The 22944-nt window shown below is 45.0% G+C and overlaps 2 protein-coding genes and 1 long non-coding RNA gene across 6 annotated transcripts in view; 2 read left to right on the top strand and 1 right to left on the bottom strand.

The window, feature by feature from the left end:
* The window catches only part of LOC310658284, a 256099-nt gene extending 250017 nt beyond the window's left edge, over positions 1 to 6082 (top strand). Inside the window, exons 4-5 of one of the 2 annotated variants that reach the window (XR_014502180.1) lie at positions 421 to 567; positions 1156 to 6082. This is a non-coding gene — a long non-coding RNA (uncharacterized lncRNA). Of the gene's footprint in view, positions 1 to 420; positions 568 to 622; positions 760 to 1155 lie in introns of those variants that run through there. The other variant, XR_014502181.1, reaches the window with a different exon arrangement.
* Positions 455 to 7357, bottom strand: MEIG1 (meiosis/spermiogenesis associated 1). Of its 2 annotated transcripts, none has more exons than XM_083400144.1 (4): positions 7232 to 7357; positions 6262 to 6397; positions 4176 to 4341; positions 455 to 693 (listed from the first exon to the last, which is right to left on the bottom strand). In XM_083400144.1, the coding sequence occupies exons 2-4, from the start codon at positions 6387 to 6389 to the stop codon at positions 565 to 567; spliced, it is 423 nt and encodes a 140-aa protein (XP_083256270.1). In that variant the 5' UTR covers positions 6390 to 6397; positions 7232 to 7357; the 3' UTR covers positions 455 to 564. The 2 variants fall into 2 exon arrangements, with proteins under 2 accessions (XP_083256270.1, XP_083256269.1); XM_083400143.1 differs by lacking the exon at positions 7232 to 7357 and adding an exon at positions 6715 to 7058.
* A 137-nt stretch (positions 7358 to 7494) lies between these two features.
* DCLRE1C (DNA cross-link repair 1C) lies at positions 7495 to 20614 on the top strand. 2 transcript variants are annotated; one of them, XM_083399598.1, is made up of 14 exons: positions 7495 to 7728; positions 8777 to 8828; positions 10065 to 10149; positions 11226 to 11285; positions 12122 to 12177; positions 12992 to 13093; positions 13541 to 13613; positions 14105 to 14245; positions 14404 to 14505; positions 15888 to 16024; positions 16736 to 16790; positions 17774 to 17862; positions 18443 to 18543; positions 19254 to 20614. In XM_083399598.1, exons 1-14 carry the CDS (start codon positions 7497 to 7499, stop codon positions 20246 to 20248), a joined length of 2280 nt encoding a protein of 759 aa, XP_083255724.1. In that variant the 5' UTR covers positions 7495 to 7496; the 3' UTR covers positions 20249 to 20614. The 2 variants fall into 2 exon arrangements, with proteins under 2 accessions (XP_083255724.1, XP_083255725.1); XM_083399599.1 differs by having other exon boundaries at positions 7600 to 7728; positions 11226 to 11280.
* The last annotated feature ends 2330 nt before the right edge of the window (positions 20615 to 22944 follow it).

Raw genomic sequence — 22944 nt, 5'->3', positions numbered from 1 at the left:
GGTATTGGCATGTGTGGGACTAAGTCCATAGTGTGGCCCTCCAGTCCTTGGTCAGTTGAAAAGGGCAGCACCTGTGGAAATTTAGTTACCAACCAGGGTATTGCTCTGGTTGCAGAGCTGCAGGCCTCTTTCCTCCTGCCACGCCAGTGTCTGCAGCCTAGTTAGGGGGGTGGGGGGTGGGATGCTGATGTGGTCCAGCTTTCAGAGTTTAACTAAATAAAGTCAGGGAGCAAAGCCGCAACCAGACACATCTGCGAGGCCTCAGTGTGAACCCTGAACAAGTCAACAGTCCATCAATGGGGCTCATAGGATTGCAGAGCCCCAAAAGCCAACTGGACTCTCACCCCACTTTTACAATTTCTCACCTGTCTTTTTATATTGTTTCAATAAAATAATGATGGTCTTTTTCTTTTCTTCCAGAAAGGCTGGAGTGATAATTAAAAAGTGATCAAGCTACTTTTAAAACAACTTGTTTAATGCTTTCCAGATTATTCACAACAACAAAATTAGGATTTCAATGCACTTTACTTTTAGAAAAACAACAACACTGGGGCGTAACAAAAATCAGTAAGCATAAACTTTGACTTTATGAACTTCTTTGTCTTCACATTCTCTTTCTTTGTTGTAATAGTAGAAAGTATTGTCCCTTCTCTGAAGCTTCTTCACGAATCCAGTTTCAGGCCACCTTTCCACCTGTGTGCAGAAGGACAAGAGGGTGGGATGCACATGTCTTTCAAACAGCCGGCACAATGCAAAAAGGTACCCATCAGCGACGACATATAAGTGCAGTGCATGCAGTGTTAGGAGAGGGGCAGTTCCTCAGGTGTTCCATCTGGGGCCACTCAAAGCTGCTTCCTGGAGTGTGGCCAATGCCGCAGGTTGGCAGCTTCTAGGAGCCACAGTTGAGAGCTGAGTGCAGGGTGGGGACGGAAGGGGGACAAACGGCGCCAGAAGGAGCACAACCCAACACCCTATACATCCATGTAAATGGTGATACTCTAGGTAATATGGGACCAATCAATGAAGAGCTGGGGCCCTGGGGGTCAGTATAATTAATTGATTAATTAAGCTGTGATCCCCAGTTCGTATGTAATGACAAGTAACAGCTTGTGAAAACTAACAGTAAATACTGACATCCTTCTCCTATTTGTGCAGGAGGAAGAGAGGAGTTGGGGAGCGTAAGAGTCAGAAGCTTGGCTTACGGACAGAACACCAAACCATGGTGCAGCATGATGGGCAGATTGGCTGGGTGCAGGTCCTGGTTGTGTTTCATTAATACATTTTGTATATTTGATAGGATATCTAGATTGTAATCTGTGATGAATAGTTTAAGTTGATGCTCCCCAATTCTGTACCTCTATAACCATCTCTGTACTTGTGCTTCCTCCACAAAATGAAGCTGTTTCCCTCCCTCTGTGAGACCTTAAATACGTCGTGGATTCTCAGAAAGAATAAAGTGATACAGAGAACCAAAGTGAACAAAAACAAATCTTCAATCCCACAATATTTTACTGTTTTATCCAGTCTTGTGACCACCATCCACTTGCAGGTCATTCATCTCAATTAGTAAAGGATACTTTCAAATGTTTTCAATGGTAAATATAGGGTGCTGAGTTCCTCTATGAATAAATGAGCTAAAATCTGCTCTAACAAAATCTGCTCTAAACAAAATGGGAGAAACTCTGTGTTCTCTGGCACATATGAATTTCCCAGGGTAACAGCTTTTATGAAATCCAAAACACAGAAAGCCACACATTCCATGGTGGTTCTCAAAAAGCCTGGGGGTTTTGAAGGGTCAGAAGCTGGAAGGCCAAAAGGTCCGGCTCCATTCATTCTCATTATTGTCAGCACTGGGTGACTACAAAGGACTCTGTAATGCTCACCTGGAAAAAACAATCTTAACAGGGATTAATTCTTCAAAATGAAATGCTGGAGGGTGCGAAAGCCTGTTTGGGGCATCATGTCCCCCTGGGGAGGAAACATTTTCACTGCTCAACCGTACTGAGTAGGATGAACAGCACCAGAGCACCCTAATAACTGCCTCTTTACAGTCCAAGCTGGTTTCATTGTTGCTAGAGTGGGCATGACCATAACAGCTCCTCAGGCAGGAAGGTGTGCAGGCAATCCTTTAGCAGGTAAATGCCAGATGTATGGTATGTAGCCAGAGCGTACATGAAATGCAGCTGTAATACCAGAATTCTCCACCTCCCCCTGTTAAGTGTGTGATTCCTGTTGATTAGTCAAGGATACCAGAACCTCCACATACTATGAAACTAACTATCAGTCATTCAGTTGTTTAAAAAGCAGAGACAATCCATTTCTCGTGGCTGAATGATATGAAGAGCCACTTCTGAGCTGTACTCATGGCCAGGATCCAAACAGCTACTTTAAGCACTCCCAAGGAGCTGGGCATGCTTGGTGGGATATTTGGCTTTCTAGTTTATATATCAAACCCTCCAAATGCTTCAGAACGTCCCTTCAGATTCAATAATGGCATGCTATGTGTAAGGAGAGGAGCTGACGTTCACAAAATGCTGGTACAAAGTGTTCTTGAGCATGTGAAATTATTTATGCAATTCCTTGAATTCCAGCCAATGTACTTCATGTATCATACTTTTCTTCTGCACTCTGAGAGACTCAAATAGTGATCTGGTTGGCGAAGTGGAGACCTGCATACAACACCCAGTGGCCCTACCAAATAGTAATCAAAAGTCAGGGAAACAGGTTCGTGTGTTCCACCACCACATGCACACAGCATCATGACAGTCAGAATTTCTGCACCTGGGGTAGGATCCAACTGAGTCCTACTCAGAGTTATTGGTATCCATCTGTCTCAAGAGACAATGGAGTGCACGTCTGGGGGTGAGAAGTCAAACTGTTGTGCCAGCAGCACTGAAATGACTTCCCTGAAGCACAAGCCTGGGCAGTGTGTCTGGAGGTCCTGGGCTGCCCAGACAACAAGACCCTCCTCTCAGTCTCTCTGACGGGGTACAGAGGAAAGCAAAGCAAGACGTTTGACACCAGTTTGTCTGCAGGTGCTGATGGAAGGAGGCATACAAGGCACCATCCAACCGTCTTATGGACTCCAGAATTCTGCAGGCTGTACTTCTTAGCCTTTTCTTCTACCAAAGGTATCCCGCAACGGAGCAGAGGTTTAGGATCAGAGTTTTCCTTCTTCTAGATGAGCTCCCTTCCCAGATTCATGAGCCCTGTCTACTCCTCACTTCCATCCATAGCATGTGCAAAAACCACCTTCTTGACCGTTGAACCCACTATCAGTCTCAGCCACTCAATCCACCAGAGCCTCTCTTGGCCTACAGGGGAAGACCCTAACTTATCAGGGGGGTTGGAGACCCACCAGCTTCCTCCTGGTTTAGCCAGTCAGTTGAAGCTGTTTCCCAGGGTGTGGCCACTGTCACATCCTGACAGCTTCTAGGAGCCGCAGGTAAGAGTTGAGTGCAGAGTGGGGACCAAAGGTGGACAAACTACCCCAGAAGGAGCATGCCATGTCCCCCATCAGAGGTACTACCCCTCCCCAACACCCCATACACCATACTTAGAGCAGACCTGCTGAAATCAGTGGACAAGTCATGTCCACTGATGACAGTGGGTCTGCTCTGAATAGGAGTATTGAATATTGAATTGAGAACTGAGAACTGAGTATTGAATATTTAAGTCAATCACACTTATTTCTGAGCAAGCCTAGGATTGCTGTTACTCTACTTCATTTCTGATGTGAATTTTGTGAATGGGAAGAAATCATGGTTGGTATACATGGACAATGAACTCTTGATCCCGTTGGATCAGGGTAATGTACACTGATTGCTAGACCTGCAAATACGTCTTGAGATGGAGGTGTGATTTGAGTAACCGCTACTCATTCACAAAGACACCAATAGCTTTTATAAGCCAGTGAAGCTTCCCAAATTGGTTCCTATGAGACAAGACATTTGAGGTAGACTCCAAGTGAAAGGTTACTGGTCCCCTAACACAGCCTAAAAGCTTTCTTGTTCTTCATTTTCTGAGGGTGTACACAGGGGCAAATCAGTTCAGGCAGAGAACACAAATATAAAAAAATGAATTATGGTCACAGAAAACATTTATATGCAATATTTTAAAAGGACAGAATGTTTGCCACTAAGCTACAAAATGCTTGCATAATTATGAAGTCTTACCATGTCTACATGCTTCACTTGTTTATATTCAATTTCATCCCTATATCCAGCTTGCTGAAATCTGTAGAGATTCTCAACTTCACCTGACCATATCTTGGCACGATGTATGGATTTAGGTTTGGTGTCAATACCGGCTGTGGCTCCAGAGACATCACCAGTTAATTTGCTGAAAGTAATTTTTAAAGAGTTTCAATTGTATGGAGAATGCTTGAGAGTTAGAAGTGAATTTCAACTGAATGTGAATATAAAAAGACATGAGCACTGTCAACTAATTATAGTTTGTTAAAACACAAGTAAACAATATCCCATTCTAAACTGTGTTAAGTACAAGAATCTATCAACGACATGAAGCTATATGTAAAATGCAGGAAAAATGAGTGGGGACACATGACATTTACAGGGTATATTCTGCCTCTCCACAATCCCACATTTGGCAAAAGGGAGCCAAGTCTTTGTTGCTGAAATATGATGTCATGGACTGTGGCTTTGGATCCCAATTTCCTCTCCTCCAGGATTTTTCTGGCAGCAAACAACAGCTGACATTTTTGTAGTGTAATTTCACAGGGTGCAGTTTCTCTCTTCCATTGAGATCTCTTAAGCAGTGAAGTGGGAATTTCTCTTTGCTTTAAAAAAGGATCTTTGGAAAGGAGAACTTGGCTCTCAGGACATGTGTCCATAGGGTACAATTCCCCTTCCCCTTGTGTTTTCTTTTGTACCCAAGCAGGCAAGGGCCAACGTTGGTGCACCTCCTTCTGCTGGCAGAGAGTCATCCTAGCACACAGAGTCCCTTCTCCGGACCTCCACTCACCTTATTTTGCACCATCATACAGACTCTGATTGGCAAAAGAAGTCATCAAACAGAAGCAATTAAGCTAATATCTGGTCGTTCTACTGGGCAGCTGTATAGGTTATTCCATTCAAAGGGCAGGCAGCTAATCAACCCAGCTATTAAAATCTTTGTCTCTCAAATCATTGCCCAAATGCGCTATGGAGCTGAGATATGGGGAACTGGTGTTAAATCTGAAATAGAGAGCCTACAAAATAAATTTATGAGGCAGATTTTAGGGTTTCCCTGCAGGACACCAGCAGCCCACCTTAGAGCTGAGTTGTGCCTCCCCTTGCTAGCAGCCAGAATGGATCTAGCCTATCTGAGATACTGGTGCATGCTAAATGCCTTCGAGTATCGTACTCTTACTAAGCTCTGCTGGTGAGAGCAACCAAGGACAGGGGGCTGGGCAGAAAAGTGCCAATATAAGCTTAGGACTTATAATCTTCAAATGGAGAACTACTTAGCCCTTAGCCTACGGGACCTTAGAAATTGGATTATTGATCAGGATGCCAACCAAGACAGAGTATCCATCATTGCCGCCCATTACTCTACTTGGTACCCCCAAAATAAGACCAATCACTCAAGGCCCCGTTATCTTGAGACTCTGACCTTGCCACAACTTCACAGGGCCTTTGCAGAACTAAGATTCCAACAGATGCCCTCAGCATATTTAGAAGGGACATATCAGGGAATTCTCCATATGGATTGCAAATGTATATATAGATGTCATCACACACTATCTGCTGATTTCCCCCCTGTATACAACGCCCAGATGGAAATTTATATTCTTAATTGGCTTCCAGGTCGATCTGCACAGGAAGCAACAGTTGAACTCCAAGCAGATAAACATCTATATATTACACACCAGGTAGCCATATTTGCGCTGGCAGCCAAGAAGCTCCGTTCCAGCTACATGAATGCACTCCAATTTTAAATATAATGTTGTACATTTCTATCATGTTGTAAACTGCTACAGATTATGTTGTATGATTTTAGATGAATGATTTTCTTTTATTCTCTGTTATACATTATAAAGGCCTTTGGCTATATACAGTAAAATGGACTTTGGCAACAGAAATACTGCATTCCAAACAACACAAAGTTTTAGTGCCACTATTTGTCCCAACTCTGCAAGTTGTGAAGGATTAACTTTCTCTTAGTTCTGTTCATATGTGGGCCTATATTATCTGTCAGTGAAGAATGAAACCAAACTTGACTAGCATGTTAACATGAAGACTCTGTATTATCACCACTTACGAGTCTTCAAGGCTATCTGATTCTCTCCTGAACGATGTCCCAGGCACATCTGACACAGGTGCCTCTTCAGAGGAGAAAGCTGAACATGGTACATCCTTACCATCCATGAAGGCTACTGGGTTTTCCATAATAGCTCCTGCAAAAACAAAAAAACGTAGCCAAGTGTGTAGAGCACTTTCACCAACTGCTGCCTGCAAGTACCTCTTGAGTGACTTAATGAAACTTTGAATACAAAGAAATCCAATGTTTAACTGAATTAAAAACCAGGAAGGGTCTAATATGTGCTTTTGGAATCACTTGGGAATAGACATCATTTATTTACTTGTGAGTTGCTCTCTCTCTCCCCCCCCCCATATTTTTCCATGTATAAGACTATGTTTCCCCCCCAAGTTTTTTAAGTTTAAAATTGAGGGTCGTCTGATACACGGAATGTTTAAAATATATATTTCTTACTTTGGGGCTCAAAAAATACGGGTCGTCTTATACATGGGGGGATCTTATAGACGGGAAAATACAGTATATATTGAAATGCCTCAAGTACCATAACTTGGGGGGGGGGAGTGAGGAGTTTTTGTTTATGAAAGGCTCGCCCCCGCCCTTCCTTCTTCCAGGGGCCATTTAAAGCTTAAAAGCCTAAACAAATCCCCAACAGCCGTAAAACAAGCAACCTTTTTTGCTTCTTTTCATAAAGTGAACCCCCCTGAGGGAATCGGGAGGCGGGGCTGTCGGTCGAGATATCGCGATATTTGAGCCCTGAAAGGGGCGGGGCTCCGCCTACGGGGCGGGACCAAGCACCTAGAGGTGGGCGGGGCTGACTGGGCACCCAATCAGCAACGCTTCTTTCTGGGGCAGGGAAGGTCCCCTTTTCCCGCTCCCCGTCCCGCCCCGCCGTGATTCCCTCCGGGCCCCCCGGCTGTCCCGCACTTCCAGCCGAAGCGCCGCCCGCCCGCCCCGCGGAGCCCCGACTCACCCCGGACGGGAGCGTCTCCGCGCGCGCCGCTTCCCCTCCCCCACTCAGCGGTTGTGAGGTTGCTTAGCAACCTTCGGCGGGAGTTTGGCCAATGGGACTGCGTCTCGAGCTGCTGAACGAAGGCGGCCAATCAGGAGGCGCTCCTGGGAGGGCGCTGTCCGTAAGCAGCCAATCGGTGCAAAGTTTACCCTTCACACGCTTTGGGGGTTTACCTCAGCTCCGGCGTCTGCCCAGGGGTGGGCGGGGCCTGGTCCTTTTCTGGCCAATGGGGGCGGCGGCGCGGAAAGGAGCCTGCCGGAAGTGGCCTCGGCGGAAGAGTCGGAAGGGAGTTCGGCGGACCTTTCCGGCCGCCCCGCAGCCCCGCCGCCGCCTTGGGTCCGCCGGCGCCATGAGCAGCTTCGGCGGGAGGATGCGCGAGTATCCCCGGCTCTCCATTGACCGCTTCGACCGCGAGAACCTCCGCGCCAGGGCCTATTTCCTGTCTCACTGCCACAAAGGTCCGCTTCTGCTGCCGCTGCTGCTTCGCCGTTTCCCTTTCCTCCTCCTCCTCCTCCTCCTCCCGCCCCCCCAACAGCCCTGCGAGGGAGGCCCCGCTGAGAGGCAGCGACTGGCCCAAAGCCACGGCCGAGGGGGGACGAGCCCGCTCTCCCCAGACCATCGCCCAGCACTCCAACCGCTACACCTCACAGCCGCTTGGCTTATGCTGCCCCCCCCCAACATCCTTCCAGCCAGTGTTGGTCCACACCGAAGTAGGGAGCGCTTTGCTTTCGTTTTACTATTTTTCATTCTTATTACTACCCACTGCCGGGGCTTAGCCTCGGGAAGAGAAGACTCACAGAGACAAGTGTCTTTGAGCATGCACCGAGTGCCATCCTTTCTTCTCAGAACTGCCCCCTTCATTGTGTTTCAAAAGGTGCTGCCCGCCTGGTTGAAACCAGCTGCTGGCAAAACTCTCCTGGCAAATCTCTGGCCCTGGACATGCTCTGCCTGCTGATCTGCGCCTGCCTCTGCTGACACCCCAGAGCCCTTGTCCCTGAGCAGTAACAGGAGAAGTCTGTCCTGATACCTGCCAGTGCTCAGGTTACTTTCCAGGAATATCACATAAAGCCAAAATCACATAAAGTCAAAACATTTTGGGTTTAATGACAGGTGGGATTGATAAACTCTGCTCCCCCATGCACTCCCCCCATTTTAATTTTTGGTTTTTTTAATTGCCAAGTGCATAAAGCTGAACCCGCACAAGTTAAATGCTCATAAGTGGAGAGTTCCATGTAATGGCATTCATTGCACACTTCAGGAGAAGGGGGAGGTTCTGAATTGGGCTGCAGTTCCTCAGACAGAAAAGGATCCTGTCCCCTGAGCAATTTGTGCTATTTCCTGAGCAACTGTTTTAGAAGATTCTGGGACAGGAGCATGATTTAACCCTGCTTCTCTGATCATGCTGATGCTTGTGTCTGTCCTTCTTGCCTGTACTGAGACCCAAGACTGTTCTTAGCATGGCAGAGTTCTAAAATAATCTTCCTCTTTTAATATGTTAATATTTAGATCACATGAAAGGCCTGAGAGCGCCTTCCCTAAAAAGAAGACTGGCATGCAGGTAATGAAAAGGGAGAAAGACGTGTGTGAGAATAGGCTGGGACCTGTGGTGAGAGAAGGGATAAGAAAGCATCAGCACCTTCTCAGGCTGATCTCCTTAAGGATGAAAAGAAACTTGTTTTTAATTTAAACATGGAAGTTTAGCTTCTCATATTCTGCAACTAAATACAGTAGTCTGTAATTTATAAAATGACCATAGTAGATTCTCTGATTTACTGCATATACACCCTTTTGCTTTGTTTGTTACCTGAGTTCTTAGCATTATGTCTGGGTCCTTAGTAAAAACTACAATTTCACTTCCATTTCTCCCATGGGGGTAAGTGTAGCTTAGATTCTAAGGATTTCTCCCTCCCCTTTCCTGCCCAGTTCTTAAATGTAGTTTTAGGATTCATTTATCTATGTGTGTTTTACACTGCACTTTCTGCAGTGCATATTTTTACATGCCCTGAGAATTGTAGCCAACCTTTTCTATTTACCCCCTAAACGTACTCAGCTAATGCAGGGAAGGTGCTGGAATGTGGGATTCAAATCTTGGAAGATGAGTAGTTTGGGTAGAGCAGTGGTCAGCAACCTTTTTCAGCCATGGGCCGGTCCCCCATCCCTCAGACCATGTGGTGGGCCGTACTATATTTTGGAAAAAAATAATGAACAAATTCCTATGCCCCACAAATAACCCAGAGATGCATTTTAAATAAAAGCACACATTCTACTCATGTAAAAACACCAGGCAGGCCCCACAAATAACACAGAAGGCATTTTAAATAAAAGGACACATTCTACTCATGTAAAAACAGGTTGATTCCCGGACTCTCCATGGGCCGGATTGAGAAGGCAATTGGGCCTTAGGCATAGCTGTCAACGTTTCCCCTTTTTTAAGGGAAATTCCCTTATTCCGAATAGGATTCTTCACAAGAAAAAGGAAAAGTTGACAGCTATGGCCTTAGGTTGCCTACCCCTGGGGTAGAGAAAAAGTTGTCTAGCTAGCAAGTGTGTGGTGTCAGATGGGTGTCTTCTGTCTGTAGGCAGGGGAAGAGACTAAAGGGCATATAATACAGCAAATGATGTCTGGGATTGCTTACTTCTCCCTCCTTAAGTCACAGGCACCTTTGCCATATCACAGACTTGCTTGTTGAAGGAGTTTGCAAGGAGGCATGGGAACTATTTTGATTGATTTTTTGGATATTGGACAACCACCATTTGCTTTTTTGTGAGACATGTATCTCTTTTTTCTTCAAAGCTTAAAGGTTCGCTTGTATTGTTCACCAGTAACAAAGGAGTTGCTGCTAACTAATCCACGGTATAAATTTTGGGAGAATCACATTGTAAGTTGCCTCTTTTCATGTGTAGTTGAAGTAAACAGACACTATTAATGCATTTTAAAGCTGTTACAGCTAGCAATGTCAGCAAAAGATGAAGCTGCCATAATCCTAAGGACAGGCACCCCCAAACTCAGCCCTCCGGCTGTTTTGGGACTACAACTCCCATCATCCCTAGCTAACAGGACCGGTTGTCAGGGATGATGGGAATTGTAGTCCCAAAAACATCTGGAGGGCTGAGTTTGGGGATGCCTGTCCTAGGTGGTGAAGTCCATTTAAACTGTGTGGTAGTCGTCGTCTTTAATTTTAGTATGTCTACTCTGAGTAAAACTCAATACCACCCTAAGCTTTACTTCGTTCACCTGTTGTGTCTTAAAATGAAATACAAAGGTGTATCCTGGGACTTCCTTCCTTTCTTTAGACTGTTCAGTCTCAGGTTTTCTCTGCCCTGGTAGAGCCACAGAAGGAGATGGTGGCTCAGGTCTCTTCATGCAGAGAGAACTCCATGATAATAATAATAATAATAATAATAATAATAATATATTTATATCCCGCCCTCTCCTGCCGAAGCCAGGCATTAGCATTTCATCTCAAGCTCCTGTCTGATATACGGTATGTTCCAGACTTTTTGTGGAGCTTCTGTTGGTGCAGAACAGAGGATTATTAGGCTGCAAAGAAATTGTGGAACATGAGTCAAAAAGGAAGAAACTTGGGGGGGAAAAATGTTTTTTTGAATGAGTCATATTTCTTCCTTTGCTGGGTCATGTTTTGCAAGAAGTACCCATTAACAGTTTCTTTTCGTAGATCTGAGGTCCCTCAGGTGCATGTCCTCAGGCATTCTGTGGGGCCCACAACAGTTTCTTAGACTTCCATACAGGTTTCTTAGATTCTGACATTTCCCCAGGCTCCAGAAAGTTGGGGAGCCTTGCCATAAGTTAATGACTTACCTCCACAGGCATGTGCTTGTCTCCTGATCCTAGCTATTACCATGCCATTAAAAACACCTGTTTTGTACATGCTGTAAAAACAGTTTTCATCACCTATAATGTGCCTCTGTACATTTGTTTGTCTGTCTGCTGTAGGTTTCCACTGAGGTTGAAACTCCAACGCAGATTTCTCTGGTTGATGAAGCATCTGGTGAGGTAGTCAGTTATGTTGACTGTTTAACATTTTAATATTTCACCTAAGTAGGTAGGAGTGCTAGTTACTCTTTGCTCTGAAATTCCAATTTTGGCCAACAAAATGGAAGCCTGCTATCTATTTTACTTTCTCCCCCTGCCTTGTTTGTCCTAATTTCCTCTCTCTTTTATACTGTGCTTTGAAGTCTTCAGGTTTCTCCTCTTTTCTGCATCTTTATAATAAAAGTATATGCTAATAATAGCATATGGCACAAGAACCCATGCCACCAGGCAACTTCTAGCCCATGCACCTTATTGGCAGGTGTTTTTCAGGCACCACTGATCAGCTGGTGGTCTGTGCCTGCACAGCTCCTTGCACAGCACTTCCCAGCCGCCACTTCTCAGGACTTCCCCAGGGCTGGTGATCAGCAGATTGTCAGTGCAAGGGAAGCACTGGACATGTCTTGCCAGCACCATTTGAATTCACAGAGCAAGGGCAAAAGTGAGTTGTTGTGACATCAAGCGACTGACAGGTCAGCAACCTGTCTGTCTCCCCACCTGCCTGTCATACCTGGTGAGAGGGAGAGGTACGGAGATAAGGAGTGGATCCACTGGCCAGATTCCCATCCTTGATATAAATGAAAGTCAGGGGCAGGGCAAGAGCCTGTGAGACTGGTCTCTCCCCACACCCCCAGGCCATGGGGTCCCATCCCCAGATGCCTTGCGCGCACAGGGTTCTGTTTCCCACCTCCTTGTCTTCACTCTGCACAGCAGCCAGGCAAAAACTATTCATTACAAAGTTAACATGAAACGAGTCAATGTCTGTGTGTCTTCCTTCCTTCCTTTGTGTCTCTTTCCAGAAAGAAGATTTAGTTGTAACGCTTCTGCCAGCCGGCCATTGCCCAGGATCAGTTATGTATGCATTTTTCTTGCCTTCAAATAATTAATGGAAATCAATATGAAAAATATATGTCACAGGGGGTTGTGGTTCTATAAGAATTAAACTGCAGTTAGTTTATTTTGGATTTGTTTACCAAAGACTGACTTCCCCCACTTTCCGTCCTGGTTATGGGCGTGGGGGCCTTTTAATGGGATGCCTTGGTCTCGCACACCATGCCCAGGCAAAATTGCAGTTTGTATTCATATTTATTACTATTTATTAATGAGTTGGTCTTTCGACATAACATAGAATCAAACACGGTACAAAATAAGATTTAAAATACAATAAAAACAGAATAAACAAACGCATGGCAATGTTAGTTGAACCAGCAGCAGGTTGCAGAATGGGAGAGGGGGAGTGGTAGAGGGACTTAAATTTCTCTTTTGTCATCCATTTCTAGTGGTTATTCTGAACCAAAAAGTGAAGCCAGGATTTGAGGCTGTTTCTGTAAGAGAGAATCCCATTGGTGTTAGCTGCAGTTAATGCCAATGCTGATGGGATATGAAACTGCACTTACAGCTTGGGGGAACAGGGCCTTGTTTGGTTTTTTGTGAGAACTGGGGAGAGCCACAAGAGCAAATGCACACAGTTACAAGCGTGATAAGATACTTGGGGCATTGCTCCTGTTTATATGCCTCTTCGTCCCGCTATGTGCAATCGTCTGCTGCCCAAGTTTCTTAGCCGAAAACCAGTGCCATAGCCCACTGTCCTGGCTTTCACCATTCCATTGTTCCGAAACCCAGCAAAACCCCCAATGCTGAAACTGACAGCAGTGCCTTTTCTCGTGCAGGTTTCTCTTCCAAGGTGAAAGTGGCACTGTGTTGTACACTGGGGATTTCAGACTTGCCAAGGGAGAAGTGGCCAGAATGGAACTTTTGCATTCGGGGAGCAGGTAATGGATTGTGGACCTTTCTGGTTTGGCTTTGTTGCCCTTTGATTAGAGGGTCAGGTGCGTGACAGGCAGAACCCTGTGCTATTAACCCTTTGCAGGTACAATAACTTGTAAATGGTATGCTTTGCGCGTGAAAACAACTAAAACACATGGACCCTGAATGCAAACCTCTTAAACCTTTAGAGAGCAGTCACAGCTTTGGCCCGGGAGCTGACAGAAAGGAAACCCCGGAGCCTTAGCGCTTGCATATTGCCTTCCACAGTGTGCCGTGGAGATTTGGGCACAGCTTTGGTAGGAAGGCTGCTTGGTTTCTTCTAGGTGCATTCATTTGTGAAGGCAAATGTCACCTTTTGGATGCCAACAGAAATATGAGTATGTTGCTGCGTAACACGCGACTGATAGCGCTGTGCCAAGCACAATCTTGAATATTGAATTTCTCTCTTGCAGAGTGAAAGACATCCAGAGTGTGTATTTGGATACTACTTTCTGTGATCCCAAGTATTATCAGATCCCCAGCAGGGTAAGTACAATTTGAAGGAAGAGGTTTTTTAAACAAACAAAAACCCCAACATGCAGCTTGCTTGCTTGGCCAGAATTCCGCTTGGGACTTTTAGCACTCAACTTTTCAATGGGAACTGTAGTTTATTAGGGGTGCTGAGTGTTGGTAGGTGCCCATGTCCTCCTGGAGTGCTTTGACCTGACTGAAATGTTGTCTTGAACTGTTTCGATGCCAATTTCTCAGCTGGATGGAGGACAGAGAGAAGGGGCAGGAGGGAGGGAGAAACATTTGACTTGTGTGTGCCTCTGGCCCTTCCCACTGCTGGCATGTGGACCCTGAAGCCCCCCCCCCCCCCCATGTGGAAGGGCAGCCCTTGGCCAAAAGAGGCTCCCTACTCTGCCTGCACAAAGTGCTTGGTTTTAGTGGCCAGGGGTCAGTTCTGGGCTCAACAGAACGCAAATCCGTTTAGATCTGCTATATGCGAATGCCCTGCAGTCTTTTTCCTTCAACAGGAAGAATGTATGAAAGGCATATTAGAGTTAGTGCAAAGCTGGATCACCCTCAGTCCTTATCATGTGGTGTGGCTGAACTGCAAAGCAGCTTATGGATATGAGTATTTGTTCACAAATCTCAGCGAGGAGCTTGGTGTTAAGGTAAGATTGTTGTTCTGAATACTACCCCTTTCTGAATGGAGCACAACCATGATCCCTCCTCCCCACCGCAAGGCAAATTCCTTGAGAAGGAGAAGCTTGCTGTCTCTTTTCTCAGTTAGTCTACAACAGCACTAATAATGGCAAACTTAATTTCCTAGGTGCACGTGAACAAATTGGAAATGTTTAAAAACATGCCAGAAATCCTCTACCACATCACCTCCAATCGGCACACTCAGATTCATGCCTGTCGCCATCCAAGGGTGCGTATCTGTCAGCATTTGACACCCCCTTGGGTGAAGTGCTAGAGCCCCTGGGGGCTCCGGGTTAAAGAAGAGTCTGGCTTTGAAGAAACCAGGAGATGTTTGGCCAAAGCAGCTTTAATCTTCTTATTTGGAGGGAAGGTTTACTTTCCTATGGCTTTTCTAAAACGACTATTCACAGCGCCATAAAATGAACTAAACCAAAATAAAACTAAAGCACAGATGAGATGACAGTAAAGTATCACTTTTAAAAACCCATCAGGGAAGCTATTAGACTGGTTCCCCCCCTTCCGCCCCTGAAAACACCACTCTGAAGGTCAGTCCTGGGTTGGCTGAGTGGAAGGGCTGTAGCTCAGGGACAGCACACAAGCTCTGCACATCTGGGTAGAGCTGTCTGCTGCCTAAAATACCAGAGAGCTGCTTCCAGTCAGAGTCAGCAACACTGAGCAAGGTGGAGCAGTAGTCTGACATGGTGCAAGGCAGCTTGCTGTGTACCTTCAAGGGGAGGGCATTCCAGGAATGGTTGCCACCTCTGAACAGCTGCTCCTGAGCCCCAGCTGATCCCAGAGGAAACTTCAGGGAGGCCTGTGTTGGTGGAAAAGTACCTTGCAATGTGCAGGATCCAGGCTGCTTAAGGGCTTAGAGATGCTACTCAGCACCTCCAACTGAGCCCAAAAGCACACCAAGTGTATTCAAAGCATGTCCGGTGCTAAGAGCATAGAGACAAGCTACATTTCTTCATAGATGTGATACTAAGTGCCAGTCTAGGGTGCTAGTGGGGGGGGGGAGGAGTGCTGAGCTCCCCTCATTGTGCGATGCTCCTCAAAATATTGCAAAGACTGCCCTCCACCCCAGTTTTAGATGCATGAAAGAACAAACATGGCTGCCCAATAGAGCTGGGCAATATGGTGACACATTGGATGGTCTTCTTTCTTCATGGTCCCTGTACTGTATGAAGCTTCTGATCCTCAGAGCACAAAGGCATCTAGGGGATTTTGCATCTGTTTGAAACAGGTTTTATGTATGTACTTTTAATTCTCTCAGGGTTTAATTGTATTTTAATGCTTGAATTTTCTGTTTTTAGCAGTATTTGTTTTTATTTGTAAGCTGCCTTGAGTCTCCTCAGGGGAAAAGGTGGGGTATAAATGAATATGTTATAATATCAGAATAATGTAAGAACTCTGGTGCTCTGTCTCCACCAGTCTGTGGGCAGTCTGTGCACAGGAGGCAGCCAGTATTTGGGGGGGGGGGGCTGTTTCCATTTCTCACAGGGAAGCAGAGGAAGGTAGTAGGTAAAAGAATTTGCAAAGTTACATTAGGTATTGAAAAAAGGATGTGCTTGATCTGCCCGGGTGCTGCAGTTAATGCTGTCTCTATGGCAGGATGATGAAATGTTCCGAGGGAACAGATTGCCTTGTGGTATGATTTCTCAGAATGGAAAGCGGTTGCACATAATTAGCGTCAAGCCATCCACAATGTGGTTTGGAGAGAGGACAAGGAAAACAAATGTAATAGTGAGGCAAGTACTCTCTTCAATTATTATTATTTTTTAAATTCTCAAACAGTCCAGGGCATGGAGCAGCTACTCTGCCAGACCCCATGCAAGGTGTTGCTGCCAGTAAATAAAGCCCTAAATGACCTAACTGTGAGTGCAAGAGGCGGCTTTCTCCCTTCCGGAGGAGATCAGGCAGGCCCAGCCCACGCTCAAGTGAAACTCGAGGGCGCTTTTATTTGGGAGTGGATAGGTACATTTAGGTGCTGCAGTTTTTGTCACTTCGATTATTGTATATAGTTTCCTTGGATTTTATGTTAATAGCTGCTCTGGCACACATGGCAGAATATAGATAAATACAGGTATCTTTATGTAGGTGTCAGCATGACTCTGCAACTGAAAAAGGTCCCTATAGGGTCTTGCAGTGATGAGTAATAAGGTCGTCCCTGCCCTCCGACATGATCTAAAACACACGACACAAAACGAAAGTGGGGGAAGAACCAGCCTCGGGCACGAGCTACTAGTTTTAAAGTTCTTCTCGAGTGTTTTCGCTGCCCTTAAAGGCTTGCAGGAACAAGGTGCTCCTTCTCTGGCCTGTGGGTGGGGCCTGGCTGGCCTCCCACTTTCCGTGATATTCTTCCAGGAAGGCAGGATATCAATTTTTATATGTGATCTGCTTTTTGTTAAGGTGCTGATGCCGTTCACATATTGATAATTTAATTTCTGGTTTCTGCTTAGGACTGGGGAGAGTTCATACAGAGCTTGCTTTTCCTTCCACTCTTCTTACAGCGAGGTATGTATAGTATTTGTTTTGTAAAATGAACCCCTTTTACAATATACAGAGCAGCCTTTACAAGATTTTAGATTTAGATTTTGTAGGCTTTATAGGATGCATTTTGGGGGTTAGTAAAAGCACAATAATGATTATTCTTCATCTTTATGAAGCACGTTGAAGCCGCTATATGTTATCTTGGTAATCCTGATAACATCCCTTTGAGGTCAGCAGGCATTTATTTTATAGGCAAGGACTGAGGCTGAGGAGGATGTAGCCTGCCTAGGGAAGCACCTCTTTCCTCTCATAGCTGGCAGGAGACTTGAACCAGGAACCTTGTAGCTTGCTGTCTTCGACTCAGCCCTGAAGCTTCACAACCTGAAATAGGCAAAGAGAACCAAGCATTAATAAACGTCCATAAATTTCACATGCCCCCTGAATGGCTGATTGTTTTCTGACACTTGCTGCATGAGAAGGTGGCAGCATCTGCCTCCTGGTAGGAATGTCCACAATAGCAGGTGCTGATTCAGAGTGTGTTGTCCATCCCATTTGGAGTCTGCCCGTCATCCAAGGATTCCTGCTTCATTTAAGCCCCTTAATGACCTACTGGCTTCACCCCACTGAAGTGGAACTTGAGAGATAAAAGTGGCAACCTTAAATGGATGCATATGTCAGAGAGAAAAGCTACAGAGGCCTGAGCAAAGGGGTCCTCATGCCTGCTGGGGCCATTCTGCAAGCACAGCAGTCTTGTGCGCAAATCAGAATGCTGATGGAGCTTTGACTGGAGATGGTGACGTGGTGAGACACAGTGCCAGCGTGGTGCAGGGGGCAGAATTGGAACTGGAGTCATTTACCATGTCGGCTATGAGAGTTTTTCGCTCTCAGCCTCATTTCTCTGTAAAAAGAAAAAAAGCCTCTCAAAGGAATGGCAAATCACAGCAAAAAAGGACTGCAAACCAGGTTTAAATGCAGAAATTAATTCCTCCTCCAATCCTATTTTGTAGATTCAGGATTTCTTGAGCTACATTCGCCCGGTGAATGTGTATCCCAATGTAATTCCAGTAGGTGTGACAGAAGACAAACTTATGGAAATGTAAGTTTCTGTCTTTTTCTCTGGCTATTTGCTGCAAACATGTTTTCTAACTAGTGTTGAAAATGACACTGCTTTGTATGACTTATTTATCTGTTATGCCCACTGAAACTGCTCAATTGAGAAAGCTTTATTCCTTGTAGTAAAACAACATGCTGTCATTGTCCATATTCCCAAGTGAAAGCCATCTTCATTATGAAAGCAGCATCCTGTTTCTGCTGTCTAGTAACATCAGGGAGAGGAGCTTAGGCTCTAAATAAAGAAGTATGTTTAAATCGGTTTTATATAGATCTATTTTTATGACACAACCATACTTTTAGGGAAGTATTGTACAGTAGTAATTCATTTATCTTGGGCCTGGGTTGGGCATTCCCCCCTCCCTTCCATAATTATAATAAGTCTGGCAAAGTACTTCTGGTTACTTTAGCATGGTTGTTGGTTGTTGTTTTTTCATTGAACACCTGAATTTTTGCAAAGTTCAGTGTAGTATGCAAGTGATCTGAATTTGCTGAAAATTAAAGAGGAACTAATGAATGTTTCAGAAGTCTAAAGAGCTACAAAATTCTGTATTGCTTCTTCTCAGTTTAAAGCCATTATGTACATCATATAACAAAAATAACGAGCTGAAATATAAACCACTTGGAGCACTGAAGAGAACCAAACCCTCAGAAATAACAGACACAGGTAAGAGAAAGGCACGTTTTTCTCTCTTCCGTGTCAGATGGAGATGGCAAAGGAAATGACTCCTGTGGTTTTGAAGCAGTAAATCATGTTTATTGCATGATTATGTCATCTCTCTAATGAACTTACTACATTTTTTAATTTCACTTGCATCTCACCCTTCTAACCAACTCAACACGGCATGCATAGTTGCTGTCCACCCTCCAGCTTACATTTCCAACACGCCTGCGGGACTTAGCTTACACTAAGTGAACATGACTAACCTCAGGTCACCCAGTAAACTTTGTAGCTTTAAGCAGGGATTTTGCTCAGGGTTCCCAAGTCCTAGTCTGACATTCTCCACCTGTACCCTATCTCCCAAGTATCACAGTGGCTCCCAGCGAGTTGTCACCCTGGTTAGCTTGAACAGTCCAGACATCGGTTTACAGCCTCATAGGCTGCTCTGCTGATTCAAGCATGCAGCAGAATCCTGGACTGTGCCCGTTCCGATGAGGGAAGTGTAGACAAAAGCACACCAATGGTAAATCTCTCTGCATGTAGAAAATAGCTGGGAGAAGTTAGGCAACCTGTTCCTTCATGCTGTGGTTTAGAAGCCCCCCCCCCCCCAATGCTTATAATCCAGGAAAAGGTGTCTTATGATGGTAAGGCATTTGGAGATTGGCTTCAAGTCATCTTACTACCTTCTCATGTTCCTGGTTTTTTTGTCTTGACAGATGGTGGGAGTGATGATCTCTTTGATACAGAATTGATTCCTATAAGATACAAGATTCCAAAACTTCTCCCAGAAATGACAGCATCTGAAAATAGGCCCCTTCCTGATAACTATCAAGATGACAGCGACAAAACAAGTTACAAAGCAACTTCCATGCCAGCCCCTTTGAAGGTAGATTTCATAGAGTGTGAGGAATCCAACGGTGAGGATGACGATGAGGAGGAAGAATTGGAGAAAGACGTGGTTCTAGATGAACTTCTGCCAGCCAGTGCAGAGTCTGCCACTGTGTGGCCAAATCCAGGATTGGTCTCTTCAGAGCCCACTTGCAAACAAAACGAGGACCTGGAAGTGCCCAAGTGGGATGCCTACTTTAAGCGACATGTGGAAGACACAGATACCTCTGAACACGAGGACTATGCTCCAGCTCCCACAGATTCCAGTGAGCCTCAGTCTCCCAACCTGTTCAGCGATAATGAGGATTTGAGTGATTCTACCCACATCTCCTCCCAAAACTCTTCTCAGTCAACGCACATATCTGAACAAGGTAGCCAAGGGTGGGACAGTCAGGCGGATACTGTGCTCATTTCCCCACAAGAGCGAAAGACTTTGGAGTCCAGCCCTTTAAAGAGAGGAGCAGAGCGAGCAATGCTTTACGCATCTTGTTTCCCTGCTGGGGAAAACCGAACAGACATGCAGAGTTGCAAGGCTTTGGCTCACAGTGTACCTTCTACAAACAGTATTAAGTCGGATCGCCAAGGCAGAGCTCAGGAGGCAAGTGCAGCAGCAGCACCTCCTCTGATGCCAAGTGTGCAGGCTGAATCAACTCCGGAGAGGAGCAAACAAGGGAGTTCAGGGCTGCTCAAGCCTGAGGACCAACTAGAGTCTCAGAGCTCTTCTGACTTTGAAATCCCCTCTACCCCCGAGACAGAGGTTCCTAAACCAGACCAGCTGTGCAGCCTGTACAAGAAGCTGGCAGCAGGGGAAAGTCTGCTCTGATCAGGAAGCAAAAAGAGCTATCAACTTTTTTCTGTCATGAATGAATGAATGACGTGATTCCTCAAATCATGTATTTTGACAGTTGACCATGTGCCACTTGAATTTTTGCTTTTGTAACTTCTAATTTTATACTGAAAATGCAAACTATGATTCTGTTTTTATAAGAAGTTGCTTCATTCACACTGAGAGAACCTGGAAATCTAATTGAACCAAATGCACTCTGAATTTTAGGTTTCTACAAGAGAAGTAAGATTTGATAATATGCTCTTGGCAATCCTTTTGGAAACCATGGCTTTAAAGTCTGCTTGGATTTTAGTTTCTCTTTTCTGTGATCATTCTAACACTTTAATACAGATACCACTAAAACTTTCGATAACCCACACAATGTTTTCTACTCTTCCTAGTCTTTTTTACCTACTCATTTTTTTTGCCCAAGTGCAATACTTTACATTTCTCCCTGTTAAAGTTCATCTTGTTTGTTTTGGCCCAGTTCTCTAATCTGTCAAGGTCGTTTTGAAGTGTGATCCTGTCTTCTGGGGTGTTAGCCACCCCTCCCAGTTTGGTGTCATCTGCAAATTTGATCAGAATGCCCTTGAGTCCATCATCCAAGTCGTTGATAAAGATGTTGAATAAGACCGGGCCCAAGACAGAACCCTGTGGCACCCCACTAGTCACTCTTCTCCAATGAAGAGGAACCATTGATGAGCACCCTTTGGGTTCGGTCAGTCAGCCAGTTACAAATTGACTGAGTGGTAGCATAGTCAAGACCGCATTTTACCAGCTTCTTTACAAGAATATCATGGGGCACCTTGTCAAATGCCTTGCTTAAATCAAGGTAGGCTACATCCACTGCGTTCCCTTCATCTACCAGGCTTGTAATTCTGTCAAAAAACGAGATCAGGTTAGTCTGACATGACTTCTTTTTCAGAAATCCATGCTGACTATTGATGATCACCGCATTCCTTTCTAGGTGCTCACAGACTGTTTGCTTAATGATCTGCTCCAGAATCTTCCCTGGTATTGATGTCAGACTGACTGGGCGGTAATTATTTGGGTCCTCTCTTTTCCCCTTTTTGAAAATAGGGACATTTGCCCTCCTCCAGTCTGCCGGGACTTCCCATGTTCTCCAGGAATTCTCTAAGATGACTGCCGGTGGTTCTGAGATCACATCTGCCAGTTCTTTTAACACTCTTGGATGCAGTTCATCTGGCCCTGGAGACTTGAATACATCTAAACTAGCCAAGTATTCTTGTACTACCTCCTTAGTTATTCTGGGCTGTGTTTCCTCTGCTGAATCATTTGCTCCAAATTCTTCAGGTCGGGCATTGTTTTCTTCATTGGAGAAGGAGTTCAGCCCTTTGTGTGTCCCCCGTTTGCATTTCACTATCTTCTCCTCTGAGTGACCCCACTGTTTCTTTGTTCTTCCTTTTGCTACGAACATACCCATAAAAGCCTTTTTTGTTGCTTTTAACCTCTCTAGCAAGCCTGAGTTCATTCTGTGGTTTAGCTTTTCTGACTTTGTGTCTACACATGCTGGCTATTTGTTTGAATTCCTCTTTGGTGGTTTCCCCCCTTTTCCATTTTTTGTACACATCCTTTTTTAATCTTAACTCAGTTAAAAGTTCTTTAGATAGCCACCCTGGCTTCTTTAGGCACCTTCCATGTTTCCGTCTCATTGGTATTGCCTGAAGTTGTGCTTTTACTATCTCCCTCTTAACAAACTCCCAGCCATCATGAACTTCCTTTCCTTTTAGTAGTACTGTCCATGGGATCTCACCCAGCACTTCCCTAAGTTTTATGAAGTCGGCTTTCTTAAAGTCAAGAAATTGAGTCCTAGTATGCTTGGCTGCTCCTTTCCGCTGTATAGTAAACTTCAGAAGAGCATGATCACTCGCGCCTAATGATCCTTCCACTTCTACGCCACTAACCAGGTCATCAACATTGGTTAGGACCAGATCTAAAATGGCTGTTCCTCTTGTTGCTTCTCCCACTTTCTGGACAATGAAGTTGTCTGCAAGGCCAGTGAGGAATCTGTTTGACCTTATGCTCTTGGCTGAGTTTAACATCCAACAAATATCTGGGTAATTGAAGTCCCCCATTACTACTATCTCCCTTCCTTTTGCATGCTTGGCCATCTGTTCCAGGAAGGCATCATCTATGTCCTCCGTTTGGCTTGGGGATCTATAGTAAACTCCCACAATGAGGTCACTGTTATTCTTCTCTCCCTTAATTTTGACCCAAATGCTCTCACTTTGGCTTTGAGATTCTAAATCTTGGATCCCTTCACAGGTATACACATCCCTGACATATAACGCCACTCCTCCTCCTTTCTTGTCTGGTCTGTTTCTCTGAAATAGATTGTATCCCTCCATTCTTACATTCCAATTGTGGGACTTATCCCACCAGGTTTCAGTGATGCCTATTATGTCATATTTAGTTTGCTGTACCAAGAGCTCAAGCTCATCTTGTTTATTTCCCATGCTTTGCACATTAGTGTACAGACATTGAAGTCCATTAATCATTCCCCCGTGTCTCTTATTTAAGGATTTTTTCCTCCCACCACCAGGTCTATGTGCTGTTTGCTCCATTTGGTCTATGACATTTGGATGATCATCTTCATCAGTTGATAGACTCCTACCTTCAGGAGCACTGTCTCCCTCCCCCACATTAGTCAGTTTAAAGCCCTCCTGATAAGG

This window comes from Podarcis tiliguerta (genome assembly GCF_965153285.1).
Source record: "Podarcis tiliguerta genome assembly, chromosome: 10".
In the NCBI taxonomy this organism is placed as follows: domain Eukaryota; kingdom Metazoa; phylum Chordata; class Lepidosauria; order Squamata; family Lacertidae; genus Podarcis; species Podarcis tiliguerta.
This window is presented reverse-complemented; position numbering and strand designations above follow the sequence as displayed.

Bases quoted from the DNA above. Each gene is read 5' to 3' on its own strand.
- MEIG1 (XM_083400143.1), bottom strand. From the start codon at position 6,805: ATGGTACTTGAGGCATTTCAATATATACTGTATTTTCCCGTCTATAAG. The intron at 4,342-6,261 runs GTAAGTGGTGAT...AATTACTTTCAG, and splicing joins TCAGATAGCCTTGAAGACTC to CAAATTAACTGGTGATGTCT. The intron at 694-4,175 runs GTAAGACTTCAT...TTCTGCACACAG, and splicing joins AAGTGAAGCATGTAGACATG to GTGGAAAGGTGGCCTGAAAC.
- DCLRE1C (XM_083399598.1), top strand. From the start codon at position 7,497: ATGGGGGCGGCGGCGCGGAAAGGAGCCTGCCGGAAGTGGCCTCGGCGG. The intron at 11,286-12,121 runs GTAGTCAGTTAT...GTCTCTTTCCAG, and splicing joins TTGATGAAGCATCTGGTGAG to AAAGAAGATTTAGTTGTAAC. The intron at 17,863-18,442 runs GTAAGTTTCTGT...GCTTCTTCTCAG, and splicing joins GAAGACAAACTTATGGAAAT to TTTAAAGCCATTATGTACAT.